Source organism: Epinephelus moara, chromosome 3 (genome assembly GCF_006386435.1).
Source record: "Epinephelus moara isolate mb chromosome 3, YSFRI_EMoa_1.0, whole genome shotgun sequence".
NCBI lineage: Eukaryota > Metazoa > Chordata > Actinopteri > Perciformes > Serranidae > Epinephelus > Epinephelus moara.
Window position 1 is genome coordinate 6,062,775 of NC_065508.1, and position 23,312 is coordinate 6,086,086.

At 41.0% G+C, this 23,312-nt stretch overlaps 1 protein-coding gene across 3 annotated transcripts; it reads right to left on the reverse strand.

Moving 5' to 3' along the window:
* Positions 1-84: 84 nt before the first annotated feature.
* sec24a (SEC24 homolog A, COPII coat complex component) lies at positions 85-23,047 on the reverse strand. Of its 3 annotated transcripts, none has more exons than XM_050041520.1 (24): positions 22,665-23,047; positions 19,287-19,901; positions 16,417-16,581; positions 15,118-15,195; positions 14,467-14,529; positions 13,932-14,098; positions 13,090-13,277; positions 12,558-12,660; positions 11,585-11,708; positions 9,685-9,794; positions 9,338-9,450; positions 8,900-9,018; positions 8,448-8,503; positions 8,069-8,275; positions 7,256-7,379; positions 6,570-6,728; positions 6,154-6,327; positions 5,926-6,036; positions 4,429-4,604; positions 4,032-4,169; positions 3,643-3,747; positions 2,917-3,009; positions 2,244-2,347; positions 85-1,707 (listed from the first exon to the last, which is right to left on the reverse strand). In XM_050041520.1, exons 1-24 carry the CDS (start codon positions 22,723-22,725, stop codon positions 1,593-1,595), a joined length of 3,468 nt encoding a protein of 1,155 aa, XP_049897477.1. In that variant the 5' UTR covers positions 22,726-23,047; the 3' UTR covers positions 85-1,592. The 3 variants fall into 3 exon arrangements, with proteins under 3 accessions (XP_049897477.1, XP_049897476.1, XP_049897478.1); XM_050041519.1 differs by having other exon boundaries at positions 11,585-11,711; XM_050041521.1 differs by lacking the exon at positions 15,118-15,195 and having other exon boundaries at positions 11,585-11,711; positions 22,665-23,046.
* Between the last annotated feature and the right edge of the window lie 265 nt (positions 23,048-23,312).

A 23,312-nucleotide genomic window follows, 5' to 3' on the forward strand; every position in this document is an offset into this window, starting at 1 on the left:
GTCAGGATACCCAGCACACTTTTTTTTATAACATCATTTAGGACTCATGTCCAAGTCATGTGACTTGAGTCCACACTTCCGCAATTTACTCTGTACAAACACAGGCTATTTTTATTTTCATCAGTTTTTTTATGAAAGACAATTTTGTGCAAGACCAAAACATATTTGTCTGTTCCTAAATACATGTTTGCTTATATAATACATACATTACAAACTGTATGAAATCAGACCAAATCAAAAAAACTCACGCCGAGTCAAGAGAAAACTTGACTATTATTGGTCCATACTGTTTTGTAGTCTTTGCTTTCATTGAATCAACACTGTTCACCCACCAACACACAAAACTACATTTAAAAAGTCCCAAACATTTTATTTCCTTAGCGTCATTTCACCTTATTGTTTATACTAAAATCATCAGCATTTCTTCACCTTTATATAATGCAGTATTTTCAATATACAAGTATCAATAAGCATGATTAAAAGATCACAATGGCTTTGTTATGTCTGTGTTAAAGAATTTCCCATATCCTATTATATTAAAATATTTCATATATAGAGTCTGTATTTAAACAGAGGTTTAATAATAAAAAGTGACTTCCCATACAAGGCAATTATAGAATTTAATCAGATTGGGAGTCTCATAAATTATTAGATAACTGGAAACAAAAAAAGAAGAAACAAACAAACAGAACAGCGATGTCGTCAGGGGTGTTCTGAATGTCCAGAGAGAGAAAGGATGACAGAGAGTTGCTGAAGGACAGATCAGACCAATGAAATAGACCTTCCACTGCCGAGTCCACACATTCAAGGCAGCGATGACGGCGAGGTCAATCCGCCTTCAAACACCTTAAACATTCCTGCCTTTTACAACAGAGTCTACGCATTTGTTCGACACACAATTATAATGAGTGGGAAATAAAAAAAAAGCACACGTTCTGTCCTTCAGGTACGATAGTAAGAGTGTTGTTAGAGCTCAGGTGTTCTGTGTACAAATACTCCTGGTGACACTCAATAACAGTCTTTGAGCGCAGACATACTAACCTTCCTCATAAACCTAGTCTTAAGCACACACAAACATACATTTGACTTGTTTTAGTAAAGACGACTGTGCTTTTTGAACAAAAACACTTCACACATCCGTTTGCCTGAACTGTATCAGAACGATACCTCAGTTAGACAGCATTGTTCTCTGAGAATAAACACTGATTCATTCGATCATTGACATATATAATCACAATCATCATCATCTTGGATTTCTTGCTTCTTTTTTCTTCTTCCAACGCACTGCTTCAGCTGGGTAAAAAGTGCCAAATAAGCATCAGATTCGATTCTTCGTCTCTTTGTCCTCACACTGTCCGTCACATAGTTTGATTTGAGCGACACGTCACATCAGTTCAGCTTTTCCTCAGAGAGATGGTGGGCCATAGCCGAAGACTGAGCAAGAGACATCCTTGAGTCTGACTTCCACTGCTTTCACACACACACACACACACACACACACACACACACACACCATGTACATACATACGCACACATACACTGATGCACGTCCTCACTTGAGTGTTCCCTGTTCTCCACAGTCCCACTGAAAATTATTTGGAGATTTGCTGTTGGAGGTGGAGCAGGAACTCGTAGTATGACAGGGCCGACTCTGTTCGGTCTTCGATCATGTTCTGCATAAAGGTGGGTTTCAGCTGGCTCTCGTCCCTGAGAGAGTCAAAGGGTAAAGAGTGAAAAAAAAAAAGTCAAGAGACATCAGATGTAGTTGTTGAAATTGTCAAAGTGATGGCGAAGGTAATTCAAGTGTTTGGTTTTACTATGAAAACTTCTGAACTTTTGCACACTTACAAACTCAGTTCATCCCTTTCAAATCTACGAGACTGCTTTTGCAGCCTTTAATGGTTTTCTACGTTACCGATTTTTGTAATAAATGACCTCCGAATTCTGTTCCAGTTAAAGCTTGAGTAACCTCACTGCTGCCCAGTTTTCTGATTTTCAGTTGAGTTTATTTGTCAGTTGTCACATTAACTGTAAATTGATCTGTTCAGTCACAATTTTCAAGATTTTATCAGCCAACAAGGTTCTCCAGGGTTCACCGAGTGCAACAGAAGGTGACCTTCAAATGACGGTTCATTAACTGCCAAAACTAAAATCTACCAGCAGCTTTTGGCTGGTTTTAATTTCCCCACATTGTTCCAACTTGATTCTCAACTCTCTTATACAGGATGTTGTCTGTTGCCCACCTGATGACATGCAGGGAGGGGAAGAACGGCCTCTGGTCTCTGAGCCAACCGATGAAAGCTCTGGTTCTCTGCGACTCGGCAGTGTCCAGCTCGGGGAGCAGATACTGTGAGAGGAGAGAGTGGGAGGAGGATGCGATGAGTGAACGTGTAGCTATGCTGTATGTGCAATAACAGATGTGACCATTATGCCATCCTCAAGAAGGGATGTCACGAGAACGGACACTTCTAGATGCCAGAATTCTGAAAATGTGTAGGGTACTCATTTTTCTCAAGTACCGTAGATACCAGGATGTAAGTCTTACTTGACAGGACAACAAATACACCTACACATGTTCTAGTCTGCCGTTAGAGAACACCCAACAGCACAGAAGAACAACACACTGAAGACAGCGACAGCTCCGTCTCGACTTGTTAAAAAGAAAGGCCTGGGGCCTGTGTATTCTGTTAATTCTATGCAATGACAGCATCGCATACTGACTCTGTGCTACAGACAGCAGGAGGGTGATGAGACGCCACACGTCTATTCTGCACTGAGTGCTGCATATGTGGCGTCTTTATCTGGTGGCCAAAAGTGTCACTTTTTACCCAACTGTCCAATCATCCAATATTTGTTTGTTACCGTGGCATCAAGCCAGTTTGTGGGACAATCCTGGTGCAACATGAGTTTTCCTACCAGGTTATCAGGCACAGCAGCGTAACTGGGAACTCCCAGGACTTGTGTGAGGAAGTTGGGGTGGCAGTTCCGTCCGATCCACAGAAACATCACCTTTAGGAACACAAATATGTTATATATTAAATACAATCACAAAATAATGGTGGGTGTAGTAAAGATTCCTATTTTCCTTTTATTGTAGTAAGTGAGAGCTATCACTGTGACCAGTGTCGCATCTCATTATTGGGAGACTGAAGTATAAAAGATAAAAGCTGAAGCTTGTACAGATGTTTCTATTCAAAGCCCCACTGGATAACTGTGTTACTTCATTATGTAAAATGTTAATTTTACACACTCTTCTCCAGTGTGTTGTAGAAATGTCATGGTCCATCAGTATCAGTAAGGCCTTATTACAGAGCTACCACTTAGCGCCAATGTTTACCGTCATAAAAGCACAGAGACGGATAATGACACACGGTAGCATCAACAGCCCAAAATGTAATTTCACACACTACGCACACTGCATTGGTTTTTACTTTTTCCGAAGAAGAAATCTCTCATTCTGACTATGCTATTATTACCACTCTTTTAACATCCTACAACCCACAGCTATAGAGAGAAGCTTCAACCAAAGCACCTTAGGGGTTCATCTCAGAGCAGATTTAGCCAGGTTTGAGACAGCAGCTTTGAATTTCCGTTGGCTTGTTATAAGTGTTAATTCTAAAACCACCACGTAAAGCTTCGTACCGTTCCAGCATCCATGAGGAAAGCTCCGTCCCTGCTGAGCTTCTCCACAGACAGCTGCAGCACTCTGGGCTGAGGGATGGTCCGCTCATTGATGTTCAAAGCTCCCTGAGGATGCAGGAAACAAAAGATAAGAGAAGATTAGTCAGTAACAAGGAGACACTTAAGTACTGGGATGACATTTCAGGTTCAGCCCACTGCTCACAGCTAAAATATGACTCAGCTTCCCATTCAAAACAGTAAAAATGTGATTTTTCATTTTCATTCCAGTCATAATCTTAACCATATACAAAACACTGAAAGATAAAAAAAAAAAAAAAAGTCATTCATCATGCCTTTTCTGAAACTTATGATTTCAAGGAAACTATATCCAAAATTTTCACCCTCCTCACCTCATCTGTCAGATTGTCCACACGGTACAGGGCAGGATGGATCATCAGCATTGCGTAGGCCAGCGGCTGGTACTTCAGCTGACACATGGCAAACACCCGGTCATCCAGCCTGGTGCTGGTCCCTGTCCTGAAGGCTTTCTGCAGAGTGCAGACACACACACACACACACACACACACACATCAGTTGGATCAATAAATCTTTAAAGGAGTGGTTTAAAACACAAAATCCTGGGAGTAAAAGTAGTTTCATAAGTGCTGAAAAATGCTGAACAGATTAACTTTAGTGTTCTGTGATTTCTTCTAACACTTGACAAATTAAGATTTAAGTAGTTTAAAGTGTAGCAGTGTTTGACAGTGCAGCTGTTGCGTAACGACTGCATCTTGGGAAGAGGCTGACCTGTTTGAGCAGGGCGAGGATATAGAGGGGGAAGAGTCTGAGGCAGGCTGGGGACAGCAGGCCGGGCTGCTGGATGGTCAACACAGACTGCCGGTATGACGTCAGCGAGTCGATGGCAGCGTTGGTCATCGCATCTCTGGCATCACTCATACTGGCCGTCACCGAGCGGTCCACAGCTGAAGAGAGAGGGACACATTCGCAGTTGTAACGAGGAGGAGGAATCCCGTTCTTTCAAGCCAACATGTGCGGGACTTTAAAAATTCTGACTTTGATGGTCCCCATTGTAAAAAAGTTAACAAAAAATATTATTTGAAAATTCTGATAAATTTAAAGTAAATGCAACTTTAAGACTTGTACCATGGTGCACATTAATGAGCAGTTTAGAACAGCTGTGGGCTCAGTGGAAGTAAGAAGCAAACAACAGTGCTAGTGTCATATTTTGAAGAAAGCAAAAATATCAGCGTCTGCTCTCTGAGTGACTATGAGATGAGCCAGCACGGATCTAAATGCTCAGCATGTGATGGTTGCTAGGTGACCACAGCTGTCGCCACTCATCTCCATCTGTCAGTTCTAATAACAGTGAAGTGGATAAGTCCCCTGCCATGATTTAGTATCTAGCCAATCAAAAGACTATTTACTGCAACAATGGGGAATAATTTGCGTGAATGGTGCTTTATACAAATCCAAGTCTATAATATTATACATACACACACACAACCAACTTCATGTGATGTAATCAAGTATTCAGAAAATGATCACAGCCATCAAACACAAAACTGACATCTGCATGTTTTACTTTATCACACTCCTGCTTAAAGTTACCACACACAGGGTGATGCAGCTGTAACTTGTAAACTCAAACACTGAGTTAAAACAAATATCAGGCGAGAACTAGTGCAGCATAAATCGACGAAATAAGTTAAAGAACGAGTTCTGAAACGCAGGCAGACGTTTTACGATGCACAATCTTTTTCGGCTCATGTTAAAATTGGGGTAAGACAATTAGATGTCATTGAAGTTATGCATAATCTGAATAAAAGCAAATCATCCAACGTGACATTCAATTATTATACACAGCACCAGAACATCTTGTTTCTCAACCTGTCTTCACATTTAACTGCTCAAAGAGGAAAGATTCTCTGTGCTCACTCTGAATCTCAGCTCGACATGTGCACATAAGAGCAAGATTTGTGATATTCTTTTAAAAACAATCGTTGTCCACTAACTTACACAAGTGTGATATAGAAACTTGAAACCACTGCTGTGCATATACTGAGAACAAACTTTTCAGTGAAGAAGACATCCCTTGTCCAGTTATTAAACTTTCGAAATGAACAATATTTGCATATTCACAGATTCTAGACTTTTGAATTATGAAGAAGAGGTTGATGCAAAGTGTAAGAATTTTTAACAACAATTATTTCAAAATAAGTATTTAAATATGTCATAAAGGTCTGGAGGAGATCCTAAAAAGATGTTGGATAGTTTAGTACCTACCCATGCAAGCCAGTAGTCCACTGATGGCTTGAACATCAGCACCAGCAAAGATGTCTGACAGAGAATTAACCACAGGGAGACACAAGGTGTGGACACGGATCCTCCTCTCGCCTGTTTAAGAAAACACGTGTTATTTAAACAAAAGAGGCAGAGATGAATTATTTTCATTTTTAACAATGGCTTTGAAAAAACAAAACCTTGGTGGTGTATGTGTGTGTGAGTGTGTACCTTTGCTGGACGTGTAAAGCAGCGCAGCCTGGAATGAGACAACTTGCATGTCATCCAGATTTTCCTCGATGGACATCTGAACCGCAAAGCCAGCGTCTGGGTTCACGTTGGGAAGTGACAACAGATCTGTGGAGCGCACAAAGAAGTTTCCGTGGAACGTGTGGATGGACAGACCTGCAGAGAGACAGTGAGAGACAAATCAATCAACAGGGAAGACCACACATAGCCCAATCCCAATGCTTCATGATTAAACATGATGAGATGAAAAGTAAGGGGTTACCCTTCCCATTGCATTTATCATTTAGAAGTTAATAAAAGGTAAACATCTTAAAACAATTTGAAATTCTCAAAGTAACATCTAGGAATGCATGTTCAGGTCAAAGTTCAATCAAGGACCAGCTTGTGTGACAACGGACCTTTGGTACAGCGTATCCTCATGACGGCCTCGAAGCCGATCTTCCTTGTTAAGTATCTCTTTAGATCCTTCTGGAAGCACTCCACCTGAGCAGGATTGTGCTGGTGGTGGTAGGAGGGGTAGTAGTAAACGCTCCCTGCAGAGTATCTTGATATGCAGCCTGGGAGAGAGAAGGAACACAAGAGAAGTGATGCTGATTGTCTCGTTTCTGACAGGATAAAAATAGAGTCACGCTTAATTTCCCACACACTGCTCCTGTGTTTGCATCTGGTATTATGAAAAACTTTCTGTATCTGGCTTTTTGCCATAACTGATGATTCATAAATAAGCTATGTTGTTCACCTTTTTCACGGACTGATTATTCATGCTTTCAGCACAAACAAGTTGGTATTTTTGAGCTCCAGGTTCGATCACTAAATTTCCAAAGCTTTTCTTTTCCCAGAGGTTTTCTGACGTATCTGGAAATTAAGGCCTGTTGTTGCTGTACGTCTAAAATAAGTATAAAGCTATCCTACAATAATGTAAAATGATTTCCCCCTTTGGTTTAATGTGACTAAAACTTAACAAGAACCTAAATTATGAAATTGTACTCTTTATTGAGCACTAGACATGTAAACCATAAAGAGTCCAATAAACCCTCCCTCTATATGCATCTAGACTTTCCCATCCATTTAGTGCGGGACTTACCGAGCGATGCCAGGTCGCAGTATCGAGAGCTGAGCAGGAACAGATCAACTGCCACCTGCTGGCCGGAGCAGTCCAGAGCCAGCTTCTTGTAGAAGTCTGTCGCTGGGGATAAGTGCTGGACGTCCTAACGGAAAACACAGTAGGTGGGACCATGAGCTCAAAATCACAAATGTAAGTTGACTACATAAAACTAGTCAAAATCAAATGACACTTTTCAAGATTGAATTATTCCATCTAAATCTTGTCCCAGGAAAAAAAATGAAAATAAAAATCAGTAACATTTCAATTACTTCACATAATTAAATCAGAGCACTTTTACGACATGAACTCAGTCAGTGTGGTTATTCAATACAGTAAAAGTCTGACTTCAGTTGCCATGAAAGTGTGAAACAAGCTGCCAAAAAAAGAACATAATCCTGTATATTTTTGGACTTTCCTTTTCTGATATAGTCCTCAAAACTCTGGCTAATGGCTAATGAACTTGCCATTAGGAAACTGATCATGATACTGTCTTTGGTAGACTAATTTTAAAAAGCCTCTTAAGCCAGTCTCCTCCTAAACATAATTGAACAAAAAACACTTACACTTTTTTTTTTTTTTAAATGCCATTATTCTTTCGGGGGAATTGCGCCGTGAATATTCTCTAAATAAATGCATTATGCCTGATAAGCAGGGTCAACATTTGTAGTCCTATTTTATAGAAATATCTACTATGACATCTGTTTTCAGGGAACATAATGCTGCTGTAGGGTATACAGCTCTTACATCCTAGAGTATGATGTCCAGCACACTTCTCACTGATGTCTCTCTCACCTTGGCAGATGCCCGTTGGTTGGGGTCTTCTCTGGACTGGAGTGCCCCGACACCAAGGTTGGGCAGCTGGGTCTGAAAGATGGACATGCGCCCTCCGGTGGGTGACAGCAGCTTGAAGGCTGCTTGCAGAGCTGAACCCAGGGCAGACTGGGTCTCCATAGTCTTCTCAAATAAAGTTGGGAGGCTCTTCAGCAGATCCTGCACAAGCTGAAAAACAAATTCAGGAAGTGAGTACAAGTTGGTTCCTAAACAGTGTAAAGAAATATTTAAAAACAACTAAAACTAAGCTTAAAATGAAATAATGAGAACCCAAAAGGTGTTAGTCTGTTATGTAGATAATGTTCAATAAACGTAGCTTTAATAAAAATACATTTCCTACCTCTTTGCATTCATTGAGGTTTACTAGAAGGCTGTCTGGTGTTGGTAAAAATATATCTGTGGAGCACAACAGTTATTATTTAAACAAATATGATGAAGACATACACGCTGATATAACAGTGATGAGGCTTATTTTTAATAGTGCAGCTGCCATGACGTAATTCATTTACAGAACATAAAACAGAGACACTGTTTGTGCTGTAGCTGACTTGACATCAGTAGATTAAAAAAATGATGATACGTAATCCTGGTGATTTTTCTCTACCGTTTCTGACATTTAGAAATTCAGCTAAATCCATCTTAAGAAATTTCACAGAAGTTTCACCCAAAGCAGAAGGCAACAGTTCACTCTTAAAAAGCATTTAGGGGATCTCTTGATATTCTATATATTACTCCTGGTGTCATGTTGCTGTGGTAATCAGCCTGTGGCCTTTGCTGTCAGCTGTGTCTCACCTTCGATGTCAGACACAATGAGCATCTGAGGCTGAGAAAGTCCCTCCTGGAGGTTGTAGAAATGGATGGTGCTGTCAAAGGTGATGAAGCCTACCTTTGTCCGAGAGTCTCCAGGAAGCCTGGGACACACACACAGGCACACTTCAATGAAGCTGGCACTAAGGTGACAGGAATTACCTACTTTCATGTGAATTTACAAAGCCACGCTTAAACTTAAAAAAGTCATGCTGCATCTCTTGAATTATATTACTTTACATTATTGCTATAATAAAACAACTACTCTCCTATATTTTGCCACTTTCTGGTATATTTCTGATGAATTTCTAAACGACTAAATACCTTCATCGACCCTCTGTAAAGTTTAAATGCACAACAAGACCTACATTAAAAAAAAGCCCCGGCTGTCTCTGATAACTGGAAGTTGAATGTTGTACGTACGAGTTGATGTTGTCCAGCAGTGACTGGCAGAACACATTCAGGTAGCCTGTCTCCACTGCGTTGTGGGATACATCAAGAACAAAGAGGTAAACAGCAGGCTGTGGTGGCCTCAGCTGGGTGAATCAAAGCAAACACATGAAACATAACACAAGGTCAATTAAAAACAAACCATCATAATCACACAAACATATTTCTGTCCACTTTGCATACATGTAATTTAGTAAAAAAAAATGTCTTATTTAGTTTGTTCAGAAAGAAATGCCTTGCCACTAATACATGAATGGAAATGAGCTACTCACTTACAATAAAAAAAGCATGCAGATGTCATTAAAGCTGTTGAAACCTACCATGTATTCTGAAGGAGCAATGAATTCGATGGTGGCGTTCTGGACCTCGGGTCTTTTGTGTGGCTCTCCGTACGATCTGCTAACTGGGTTGTACATAAACTCCTCTGGAACTACACACAGACACACACAGTGAGGTTATAGGGTATGATTTTGTGTGTAATTCAATGTTCAATCTTAAGGGTGAAGAAAAAGTAAGAGGAGAAGATCAATACCAAGACAAAAATATTTATAATCAACATTTCAAATATAATGTATGCAAAGTTATTTAATTACTGTAAAAAAAAAAAAAAGCATCCACTTGAAATGCATCCCTTTATATCAGTATTATCATATCTCTGTATAAATAAATCATCATATTACAAAGTAGATGTCTCCTTTCTTTTAACATGAGCAGGCGAATCCAACCTTTACATGATATAAAAGATTCTAAATAATATCCAGGTATTATCTGAGATGCAAAAGAATGTATACATTTCCGAAACTATCTTTAACAATGTAAAAACAATAAATTACAAGCCAAAGCTTTGACTGAAGTGGTATTTGCCAACTGATGGATAATTAACTTGAATTCAGTAAAAGTAGGGATGCACCGAATATTCGGTAACCGAATATATTCGGCTGAATATTGCAAAAAAAAAAACACATTCGGTATTCGGTGGAATAAGTTAAAAGCAAGGCCGAATAATAGCGGCGTGTTTTGATAACGCAATCAAACAGCGTCCGTGACGGGCGGAGTAAAATGTCGGCAGTGTGGCGATCCGCTCGTCGCGGCACTCGCATTTGCGACTAAAAATAGTTTTGAACGAGCAAACTAGGCTTAAATCATTCAGCACGCTGTGCGAGCAGCCTACAGATTTCAACCAGCAGCAGAAACGAAAGGCGAATCCCACAGAATGTGGGTTGAACGGGGGTCACAGACACAGACACAGACAGTAATGTTTTCCTGTCAAATACGGCGGCCATCGGCTTACCGCGACGGAGAAGTCAGCTCCAATAATATCCTCTTCTTGGCGTGTGGACTGCCCAAAAGTACCTGAACAGCCGAACCAGCCGAACACAGGTATGTGATGGCCCACAAACCTCACCGCACTTTAGGGACTGTTCGTTACTTATGAACGGACTTGTCAGGGGAGGAGGGTGGCTGATTGATTCTTATTTTATTTATTTATTTTATTTCAATCCCCCCTATGTTAATCACTGATTGATGCTGTTTTTGAAGTATGAATAAGTCAATAAGTAATTTATTCCATTGAAATATCATTGATGTATTATAGAAAAGTGATTTATCTTTTTATAAATGACAAAAGGCACATCTGCCTCATTTTCGCTGTGGTATCGTGATACTACTCAGAACCGTGATATTTTCACTGGTATCGTACCGTGAGTCCCAATTTTGGTACCGTGACAACACTAATCTGGAGGGGGTTCATCTGCAAAAACTAATGAAAAACTAAACAACAATATTCGGTATTCGGCCAAGCGTTTAATATTATTCGGCTTCGGCTACAAATTTTCATTTCGGTGCATCCCTAAGTAAAAGTAAACAGCTCTGCTCTGTCTTCATTTGCAGCTTCTCGTCTGCCTAGAATAACTTAAACACAGATTTCTCCTGTTACTGAATCCATCTACCCTGAAACTCAGTGTCAGGTTCAGGGAACCTTCCCTGGTATTTATTCAGAAGAAAAAGGAAATGCTATCAAGAAGGAAATAAGAAGGAAATAAATACCTGAGTTAGTTCACCTTATAGTTTTGTCTTAGCTTATTGTGCTAACTTGAAAAAGTAGATGGCTATCAGATGTCAATATAATCCCCAAAATGTTTTATGTTTGTGCTGCTTAACAGTGGCTCTTACAGCTGATCATATTTGAAAGAGCATACATCAATCCTCCCCCTTTCTTACCATCATTGACCCGATAGCACAGGTTACACTTCCACCTCCTCTGGTCCAGGAAAGAGACGAAGGGATTGATGTAGGTTCTGCAGGACCGACACCGGACGATGGTGCTGGATGTCACCACAGGAAGCTGCTACAAGAAAAACAACAGGACAAAAGCAAACCGTGTGAGAAGTGCCTCCAGGCAAACTCACCTCCTTGTAACTCATTGTAACTGGCATTGCAATAAAGATGTTCTTGTTGCTGTCCAAGTTGTGCAACATCTCTGCTGTCTGCGTCCTCGATTAACACAGGAACAAACATGAATTCATTCGGACAGATTTTGCCCAGAGGTGGTTTTAGTCAAATTCCGTTCTGAGGAAAAGGGTTGAGAAGATCCTCAGTGTTTAATCAGTAAAAGTCGGATGTAGTTAAATTATCAAAATCTAAGGAACACAGCAGAGGATGAGGCTGTAGATTATTTATAAACTTATTCAGCAAAGAGCTCTGTTGAGCAAAAATACTAGTTTATACTAGTTTCTCTTGGCACCACCTTCCTTCACATTGATGCAGTGAAATAAATAAAGATTAAACACCCCTATGAGATGCCTGGTACTAAAATGGTGAAACAGCATTGATCACCTCAACAACAAAAATGGCCCCGAGTGCTTTGTGCAAAGGTATCACTGGCTGCCACAACAAAAGGTATATTACTAACTTTTCTATACTTTAATAAGGTCTTATCTTGTCTTTCTCCTTAACATGCTGAAACCAGTAAGGAGCCTGTTTAAGCCCATACACTGCCAGAAAATTTGGTTTCGCTGGGAAGAAATGTGATCACCGCTTTCCTGTTAATCCGTAACCCCAATTAGTAAAACAGGTTTCATGACATCTAATAAACAATGTTATTATAAAGAGCCAACAGTAAGAAGGTTATTTAAGCTGATTTTAATGCACTAACTGATGTGTGTGCACATTAAATATTGAACTGAGGTGGTACCGAGAGGTCTTTGAAGGGGTGGAGCAGCAGGCCCAGCGGCATCTTGGCTTTATTGAGCAGTGACTGAGTCTGAGGGATGCTGGTCAGCGTACAACGAAAGACCCTGGAGAGAAGCAAACACAGTAGTTCATTGTACTTGAAAGGCATCATCAGATCATGATGTCACTAGAATTGCTTATGCTTTATAAATGTTTTCAAGGAACATCTAAGCCAAAACCTCATGGGGCAACATTTGCACAGACAAATTAATGTTTATGCTCATCTACTACAAAATGTATACAGTTGCAGAAATGGCAGCTTAACAGCTAACATTTCATTGCTGACTCTAAGCTAATAACTTAAAATGCAAAAGTCCCACTTAAGGTGCATTTTACAATTTTCTTTACAAAGTATAAATAATGATTTTTTTTTTTAAAAATTGAAGTGTAAACAGTCAATATCATGGTAATATCAGTTTTAAAGGATAATAACTATCAAATGAAAGATGATAAGTATAGACACATGCTATCAATACTAGTCTGTCATGGCTTACTCGGGGTTGCAGTTGATCTTCTGCAGGTCCTGTGGGAGACAGGGCGTTGGGGCAGGGATCGGGCTTGGTGGCAGCAGGTTCCTCTCCTGCAGCAGGTTGACCACTCTCAGAGCCTCTGGGGTGCTGGACTGGAGACTCATGGCTGCCAGGGACGGGCTCAGTTGGGCTGGCCCTGGGCCACCAGGTGGCTGAGAGAAGGGGGAACAAGCTATTCAGTGGATCTACCTACCAAAAAGTTATGACAGCCAAATCATTTAGCATGGATGGCCACCCATGCTTTGTAGACACCTGTGGATAATCACTGCCTCTAAATCAGCACCCTCTAAAGCCAAAACATCACAAAGATTTAATATTTCCTCCAGCATTTTTATGTTGTCCCGGCCCAGCTAAAGCACAACAAAAACAGAATTTGATATTTACAAATTGTTTACAGTTATGGATGACACAGACTACCATCTGCTATGTCACAAAGAAACAAAACAACACCTTATCCTGGTCCCTAAAAAAGTCATTTGGTGGTATTAACTTAAAAATGTGTGTGTTTTAGTTCCTTAAACAATACATGTACATCACATAACAAATATAATATTGAATGTATGTTCTGTGATACTGCTCCTTTTTATGTCAGCTTTCTACAAATGCTCAGAAGTTATAGCTCAGTGACAGCTTAACGTTTCCATACACCTTGGACTGACAGAAGGGCTTTGCCTGTGAACGTGGTGTAAAGCAAATGCATGACATAAATGGCGGGACACATCGTTCCACACCTAGTGGAATGAGCAAACAAACAGTTTATGTAAAATGCTCTAACAGCACTCAGTCAACACACGGCGGAGACTCACCTGCTGGTATGACTGAGGTGCTTGAGTATAAGGCTGCGTGGCGGCCTGCATCGCAGGGTGCATGGGGGAGGTGGCGTTGTGAGGAGCTGAGGTGTTCTGATACCCAGGGGGGAGGGAGGGGTAGTGGCCCAAGTGCCGACCAGGTGGTCCAGGCTGAGGCAGGCCAGCTGTGGAAGAAAGGGTAACAGAAATGAGGTCAGTCTATGTCAGAAGTTGTGAGAGTGGCAATGGTCACTGTTAAGCACTGTGTTTTTAGTAAGAAGTGCAGAAAAATGAATGAAAAAGGTCATAAGTTGTAAGTGTTAATAGAGTTGTGAAGGCGGGATTTACTATAAGAGGTTGTGTCATAAAAATATAAGAAAAACTGTTTTTAGAAAATCTCTGCCTCCTTCAAAAGCTGTGATGTAAATTGAAAGAGGGCGATTTTCCCATTTACTGCAAGAGTGTAGCAGCTTTGAACCCCTGCTTAGTAAGCCTATGCTGTACATGAGGTTGGTGTGAAAAGAATATAATAAGTGGCAGAAAATGGCCTTACCCATTTTGTTGTCAACATGATTATAGCTGTTTGGTGCTTGTGGGCCATTGCCAGCCACAGTTCCTGTTTCAAAACAAACACAGATGTGATGTGAATTAATTTTAGTGACACTCTTTGCTATTTCTATCCCAGTGCGCTAACCACAGGCGATGGATATGGAAGGATCTGATCTACACTAAAAGTTACATATAAGATGGACACAAAAGAGCACAGATGCAAAACAATAGCAGTGATGATGGGAATGAATGGTGTTCAAAGAAATGTTTGTAGTTTGGTGCTTCTAAGATGTTTATTTAGAGGTCATATGGTTGGAATGGATGACAGAGAGAAGCAAACAAACTACCAACAGGAAATGTGTTACCAGGGATGCACTGATACAAAAAACAAGCAAAAAAACATACTGGGCTTAAGCAGCACAGATTATTGAGATTAAAGCAAAGCATCTTGTTTATTTGAACTTATTCTCTGCACATTGTAAAAATAACAGATTGGAGCCCCTTATCATCTGATTCTGCGGAGCTTCATACTTGTTATCAACTTATGGGACAAAAAAAATGAGTGCATCCCTGGATACAATGAACAACAGCACAGAGAGGACAGGATGGGCATCATAGCACTGACACAAACAGCTACTGAGAGATTTGGCCACACCTGGACATTCAATATCCCCCTCCTGGCAGTCGGGCTCAGTGGGGGGCAGGGTGCTGTTAACAGCCCCCCCACACTGAGCTGGCATGTAGAGGAAGGAGGGGAGGGAGGGAAACAATGGAAGGTGATCAGAACAAATATGACAGGCTTATAGAAGGACATACAGACTCATCGCTGACATTGTTCTGATTATGAGAATGTTGTGCTATATTAACTTTGACCATCGATGTTTACACAAGCTTGCCAACCTAGTTAAAACACTTAATTACAACCTGGTTAAAACATGTCACTATCCATCTGCAATCAGTCTGAAATACAAACTACTGAAGTGACTGGTCATGCTGTCTCGTGGAAAACCGGCTCCACTTCCTTTTTTCCCCCAACACAGCTGATTCAAGTGCTATCCTAATAAATTGCTAGTGTCAGCTTGCTGAGTTCATACCAGGCCGTTGGCACCTCCGAGGTCTAGTCCACACATATATGGGTATTTTTTAACACAGCTGTTTCCATCCTTCATTCTCAAAAAAAAAAAATCCTATTCACACAAGCACTATTTCTAAAGTCCAAATGAAGACATAATAACACAATGGAAGTGCTGTCAAGAGCATGCCAACTCAACAGATGCCAATATAACCCTAATCCTAACGCCATGTTGGCCAATTCAGGCAAAGAAGAAGTTGCTGGCCTAACAGAAGCCTGAAATAAAGCCATCACTGGAAGGTAACTGGGAGAAGTGACCTCTGTAGCTGAATCTGATGCCTCTGTTCCTTAATATAGTGGAGGAGTAACTCTACATTTGTGCGTAAACATGCGAAACATCCTGTTAGCAAGGTTAGAGCCGGCACTATTTTGATCACATCCGAAATTGCACAAGATGTTGCCTCATTTGTGATGCCTCACAAAAGCAGAGAAAGGCGGACACTCTGATGTCAAGAGCCAAAACCTCAGTTTTCCCTGTGTACGTGGCAACATTGTAAACATAGTTTCTGTAAGTCTTCACCCTAGAGGGAGTTTAACAAAAGGTTTATTTTCAGTGACCTTAAATGCAGTTTGTATGTGGACAAAAAGCCAAAACACACAGAAAAGGCTATGGTTACAAAAATCCCGGTGTGTACGCATGAACTAGGCCTGAGAGCACTCAAACTAAATCAGACAATGCAAAATGTAAATAAACAATGTAATGTAGTCAAGTATAAACAAAATTGGATGTGTCACTCATTAGTGTGTTGCAGTCTTTATTGGTGGTCATACCCAAAGACAAAGCACAAAAATGTTATGCGTCAAGATTTTAAAAGACCTTACCATCTGCCTTGGGGGGTGGAGGTGTGGCATTGGCCATTGGGGGTCCAGTGGGAGGCGGTGGGGGTTTCATAGTTGATGGGGGGCCTGTGGGTGGGGGGCCATAGGGAGCTCTGCTTGGTTGGTATGTGTGGGGAGCCATGGGAGTCATTGGCGGTGGTGCAGTGCCTGGTGAAAAACAACAACAGTGAGTCTTCTTAGAGCTGCAACTCGTGATTATTTTTATGTCATTACAGATTTAGATTCATCTTTTGATTTTACTTTCTGTATCATCAATGACAGATTTAGTATGTAAAATGTGACAAAAGAGTGAGCAATGCTTAACACAATTTACTAAAAAGAAAAAGCAAGAAATACAATTAATCTCATTTCAAAGTTGTTCAATAATTTTCTTTCAAATAGACTTATTGCTTCAGCAGTCATTTTTGTGAGATGAAGACACACATTGGCCAACACCCTCCATCATCACAGGCAGGTCTGCACAGTTAATCAAAACATTATCAAAATCACCATATTGTCAAGTTCAATATCCAAATCGCAGGAGCTGCAATTTTTTGATAAGGTTAAATGTGCCACAACAAACCATTATAAATGTGGTACTACAGAGATGCCCCGGCCTACAAATAATATTCTAGACGTAAGGGTACATGCTTGTTTGGTACACACCCCAGCAAAAATCACAGCATCATCATTTTTAAAAAAAAATTCTCAGTGAAAATGAAATGCAAAGATGACCATTCCTACTAAAAGTTCGACTCATGTGGCAACCGCATGATCTGTCAAAATAATCGCAATTTGACTTTTTGTGCATGTATTGTAGTTTAGCCCTAATCTCGGGTGAAACTGCACTGTCACTGAGGCAATTTAGGATATAGAGTTATGACTCTGAAAATTATGTCAACATCACTGTGTCATGTAAATCAAGAGCACTCTGTAATATTGCCACATATCAAGAGGAAGGGATAGGGGGCATCACTGATGTGTAACATTATAAGCTCTGACTAGAGGCGACAACAGCTGGTGGCACTACTGACCCACAGCCAGCTAAAGTCAGAACAGTCACAGCAAGAGAGACAAGTCCATCTCTCATAAATCAGACAATGCAGATGTTTCATTAACTTATTGATGAATAAGCACTCACTTTTGTGTATAAAGATGTATACGCCATTTTTATAAATGACACTGTCCACTGAGGGCATGATGAATACCATGCATAATGGGTCAGGTGGATTATTCTTACAGTAGTGACAGAAAATGGTAAGTGGCTCTTACACTGACAAATGATTATTTATAGGAAAGATTCTATAATTTCAGGGACACAAGGCCAAACAGAGCATAAAAACTTAATTTGATTAGACGTTGGACTGAGATGAAGCTGCACGATAATGACTAAAAAGATAATCCTCTTTACTGCAGATTGTGCACGGTACTTTTTGGCGTTTCATAACGGCATTGTGGCATGTTTATTTAATCTGAAACATTTTACTGAAAAAAATACTTTGTGACTGTTAAAACTGAAGACTGAACCATGTTTAACTGGACTATGAAGCTTTCAGCAGCTCAATAGAGCCAAAACTTTCCAACAGATTATTGTGGCTGGTGGTGAAATGGGTGACATTTGAGAATTGCTTGCGACATGTGTGACATTTTAAAGCAAGAAACCAGTCAACAGAGCACACATCTCCACAAACACCTAATAATTTCTCCAGTTAGCTGCTTCTTTCACTGTCACCATTGTACTGGGGAAGATATGCGCTGATGGTGCTGCTGGGGGAAAGGTCGCTAAAACCAAGCAGACTCTTCTTGTTAAGGGTGTGAATGTGAACAGCAATTTCAAGCCAAACCATAAGATTGAGAGAAATGCTGGTAACTGAACTGAGACTGAGGCGACCATGTGAACTCTGCTTCTCTGTACAAGTAGTGCACTAAAAATAGCTTTTTAAAAATCAAGGTTAATTTACAAAACGCAATGACAAATCACTCAACGGTTCCACAACCAGCTTCATGGTCACATTGCTTAACAACTTAGCCACTTCCTCTGCAGAAAATATGAATGACTAGTTGGCATGAAAATTACTGAGATACTCAATAAGTGGTCTTAGTGGGAGCTAAATACTTCTCAGGAGAGACAACCTTCAACTCTCACAACAAGAAATTAAACTACTACCTACAGCTTTCAAAATGCCCAAAAGATTCGGCTGTGTGCATTCTGCTAATATCACCAGAAGAGAGCAAACATTTTAGCAACACAGCCTGCATCAGACACCGAAACAAAATTTTGGACTTGTCCTGAAAGCCACGTCACACTGCAACATCAGAAATACATTTGAAACAATAAAATTCTGATTTGAACTTTGTTCAGATTCAGTGTAAATGAGTCTCTGTGCCTGGGAGGGAGCCAGAGGCAGCTGCCAGCCAACATGTTCAAAGAACAGAGGTCAAGGTCCAGCTCCAACATATCAGCATTCTTGATAGGCATATCTACAGCACATGTCAGTGAAAGAAGACAATGATGAGGAAAAAAGACAAGACATAGTATCAAAGTTATAGAAAGGTCACTAGAAGAGGATAGCAGTGGATATCTTGAAGAAACAGTATATGTTTTAAAAAATACACATTACACACGTTACAATGATTAGGTAATGGGGACACTGGAATTAATGAGCTAAAGTTTGCTCATCTGATTTACTTAAACGTGAAAGGATGATTCATCTTTTTATTGATTTGACCCAAGGAGTGCCTGCATCATTAGGAGTCTCATTTGCTTACGTCCTCTCTGTGAATTTGTCTTATCCTATCTTTGAAAATAAAATCGTATTGTGCATAGGGATGACACAGTCTAGACTTCAGCGTTCAGACACCAGTGTTCCTACCTGGCTGGGTATATCCGTGCAGAGAGGTGGGGGGGATCCCTGGACCTGGGGGCTGGGTGACACTATGGGACACATGGGCTAGTGGTGCAGAGCTGTAAGCTGCCGATGTTGGTGGTGGTGGCGGTGCTGTCGAGCTTGCAGCTGGGTTCACATGATTAGCCACGGGGCCGCGGGGAGGTGTGCTCATGGAAGTGGGTGGCCCCATTGGTGGGGGAGCTGCGTTGTACTGCCATGCTGGCGCCATGGGGTGCGGCTGCTGGGGATTTGGGTAGTAGCTACTAGAAGATACAGCAGGAGGGGGAGGTGTGGCCTGTGCAGGGGGCAGCCGAGGACCAGGGCTGGGGCTGGCAGACTGAGGAGGGGTATGGGATGGAGGACCTCCCATGAGAGGCCTGGTCAACAGCGACTGGCCTGGAGGAGCTGGGTAGGAAGTGAGTGGTGGGCCAGGCTGGTAGGAGCTGCCTGGAGGAACAGGTTGGTATGGCCCAGAGGGGTAAAGTCCAGGGCCGGGAGGTGGGGGAGCTTTGGCCTGCATTGGATTGTAGGTTGGTTGGTGAGTCATGCCATAGCTGACCCCTGGCAGCTGCTGCAGGGCAACTGGATTCTGTGATGGACCTGAGGAAGAGAGGTAGAAAAAAACAGGGATCTTAGAGATTCTAGTTCAAAAATAACAAGCCTACGTTTATTTGGTTATTACGCATTTCTTGTACCAAGGATAATACAGATCTAGCAATCAAAATTACACCAAAGCTCTTTCAGACACACACCTCACTCCTTAAATGTTGTCCAGCAGTGTTGCCACTGTGACAAGAAGACAACGGGCTGTTGCACTCCCACTTTTGTGCCAAATGCCAAAATCTGACCAAGGATTGTTGTGCTCTGGCTTATGGTTTTGTTATGCTTGACCAGAGCAATTCTGGAAAGCTTCTGTAAGGTAGCCTTGCGTTTGAAAGCTTAAAAAGCCAAGCCATGAGCTTCCAGACAGACAAAGTCAACATTGTTACGGATTCTGTGTCTGAAAAGTTTGTCATTCAAGTGTCTTAAACCCAAGCAAGCCCTCAGGATAAATCTGAAGCACAGTTCAAAAAGGTAAATGAAAAGCAGATGGCAAAGTACTAGTAGCGATGACACCAAGTGAAAACCACTCAGATCCACCAAACGGCCAATGAACTGACAGCTCACGGTCTAATCTCTTTACCTGGATTTAATTCACCATGATCTGCCCTCAGTGACAGTGTGTGTGGGGCTCTAAGTCAGGTCCGACCTTACTTGGCAGACCACCGTAGTTAATCACCACAGACACTTTCGCACAATTAGGAATGCTTTAACTATATATTGTGCAAACATCAGACTTAACTGTGGCATTTGTTTCTTAATATCCTGGATGTGAAATATCAATACCAAGAACTACAGTGTCAAGACTGGAAATTAGCACCAGCAACCAGCCAAATGCTGGTAAATTAAGAAAGTTAAGTGCAGCCAAAAAAACAATGGTTATCTGTCGAGTGGCTGGTAGATTTTGGAATTCACACCAGCATAAAAACAGATCTTTAACACATATCCACTGGTCAGTCGGACAAAAAGAAAGAAATAGGTTACAGTGACAACTCATATTAATTAATGTGTTACTTAAATAACAATCCAACAGGAAAGAGTGCTTCAACTGCAGCACTTTTAATTGCATCTTTTTTTCCACCTTAAATGATTACATTACGCAAACAGACTTACCCCTATCCACTTAGTCTTGTACTACATAACTGGAAGCAGAGCTAAATGAGCGTCAGAGTGAGAAGGGATTACAAAACAACTCTTCTCAATGAGCAAAGATAGATGAAAGCATATAATCCACCTCAAATTGTTGTCCTTCCTAAGAGAGGAGAAGATAGACCTCTAAGCAAATCAAAAAATGAAACCACTAAAAGGTAAAACATTTTAAAACTGGCTTCATTAACATTAAATTGGTATACGATAAGAATATGCAGGAAAATATCAATCAGTCAAGTGACACCCCTAACTGTGACCTTTATACATGACGCTTTTGGCCACACTTCTTATTACTGTATGCACATCAGTTGTGGAAAATACATTTGATATGTAGCCATTTATTGGTTTGACAATATACATATTCTGGACACACTCATCACTTTTTCATGATTCATTATAAAGACACTTCTATCATCATGGCATCCAGCATTAATTAAGTGTTTTCATGGTTTGTTTCTGTTGTCAGTGAGACTTTGTTTTCAAATTTATCAAAGCTCAAAGAACAGAGCTAGATTAACATTCTTTATGTCAATGACCAATCTGATTCAAGGGAGATAGGAATGTGATCAAGGGAAACTGTGGTGAGCAATTAGAAGTTGAGACACAGTTCAGACAAACACAGTATATCTACAGTTTTAGAAAACCACCTGAGGCATTAAACTCGAGCTGCAACTGCTTCATCTGCATAGTACAAGGGAGCTCCTTCACATGCAGCGATAAAACGTTTCTGAAGGCTGCACACAATGACACTTTTGTTAGATGTTACTGAGTGTGCTCGGATTGTTTTTCCCTAGCATTCATGGAAATCCGATAGAAATGTGTGGGTAACCTCAAACTGCTGTAGGTAATTGGATGAGCCTGGAGAACGCTGTGCAGCAACATATCTGGATCATCCCCAATTTGCCACATGTACAGTCAAACGCAGAAAGCAAAAGCTTCCCAAGCTGTTTAGCCTGCTAAAGAATAGTATTGCTCAACAGTGAATGAGCTAATAAACATACAGGTGGGATTTTTAATGGACAATGTCACTGTACACGAAAAACTATATGGAGACAGGTGGGAAAACACAAGTTAAAGCTCGTTAGATGTTTTCTCCATCACAGGGGAAGTTCGGGCTAACTGAGCAGCTATTTGAGAGGATATAACAAGTCCTAGATAGGCGGTGTGATCATGATCCCCGTTATGTTTACTGGGAGAAGATGGGACAACCCAACGCTTGTCTCAAAAGTCATAATGCCTGTTGACCCCTCGATTTGTCAACCTGTTGGTCTTCCTGCTCAACAAGCCAAAGCCAGCAATGGTTAAATAGTTAGCAAGGCAGGTAGCGTACCTTACGATTTACACTATTTTTGCCATCTTATGTCACTAAGATAACAAAGGTCAAGATTAACCGCAGCTGTCCCGACATAACTATACCTGACAGCTCGCTCTTGCTTGGCTACCTATAGTTACAGCGTTACTAAGCAAGGCAGTTAGCTAACAGTTAGCAAATAGCCACAGAAACAGGGTCCAAGAACTGATGCTAATGTTAGCTTATTACTTACGCAAAGCGAGTTAGCTCTTATTAGCTACTTTGCCGTGACCTAACTTTACTTACATTTGAATGTTACTCACCATTCGTATATGTCTGTCCTGTCCCTGTCCCATTCTGAGAGTTAAACCCCGCCGTTGACATCTTGAAATAGACACCAGGACCTAATTTAGAGGTGCTTGGTTGGCGAATAGCTAGCTGCGTCTTTAGCTAGCTAGCTAACTAGCTGGCAGTCGCGGGGTAACGTTCAAACCTGTGGCTCTGACGATGTGGCGTTTAGTCAAAGCGGCGTCTACGGCGACGTCTCCTAATTTCTTAAAAAGTTAATTAGATGGCTTATTGGCGATCACAGAGCCATGGCTATTACCGAAACCCCGTTCAACTACCTACGGGTAAGTAACGATAGGCCTTGTCAGAGTAATCGTGTGAGACACTTCTCCTCTTTCACCGGAAGTTGGGATCACCCAGCAGGATCAACGCAAAAATCGTCGGGCATGCGCAGTATGTACACGTGGCATTTCCTCCGGTGCTCTGGGTTTTACAGTGTACTGGAAACAAGAGAAGAGAGTGTAATCTTGGTATTGAATATATAGTCAGTATTTAAAGCATTCACTCATTTATTTTGATGAAGTAAAAAACTGTAAAATATCTGCCAATCTGACCATATAGATTTAAAACGACCAGAAAAGTAATTTCCACCTCTAGATGAAGTGACATGCAAGTGTCTAACA

Bases quoted from the DNA above. Each gene is read 5' to 3' on its own strand.
- sec24a (XM_050041519.1), bottom strand. From the start codon at position 22,725: ATGTCAACGGCGGGGTTTAACTCTCAGAATGGGACAGGGACAGGACAG. The intron at 7,380-8,068 runs GTGAGAGAGACA...GTTTTCCGTTAG, and splicing joins ACCAACGGGCATCTGCCAAG to GACGTCCAGCACTTATCCCC. The intron at 1,708-2,243 runs GTGGGCAACAGA...TGACTCTCTCAG, and splicing joins CCCTCCCTGCATGTCATCAG to GGACGAGAGCCAGCTGAAAC.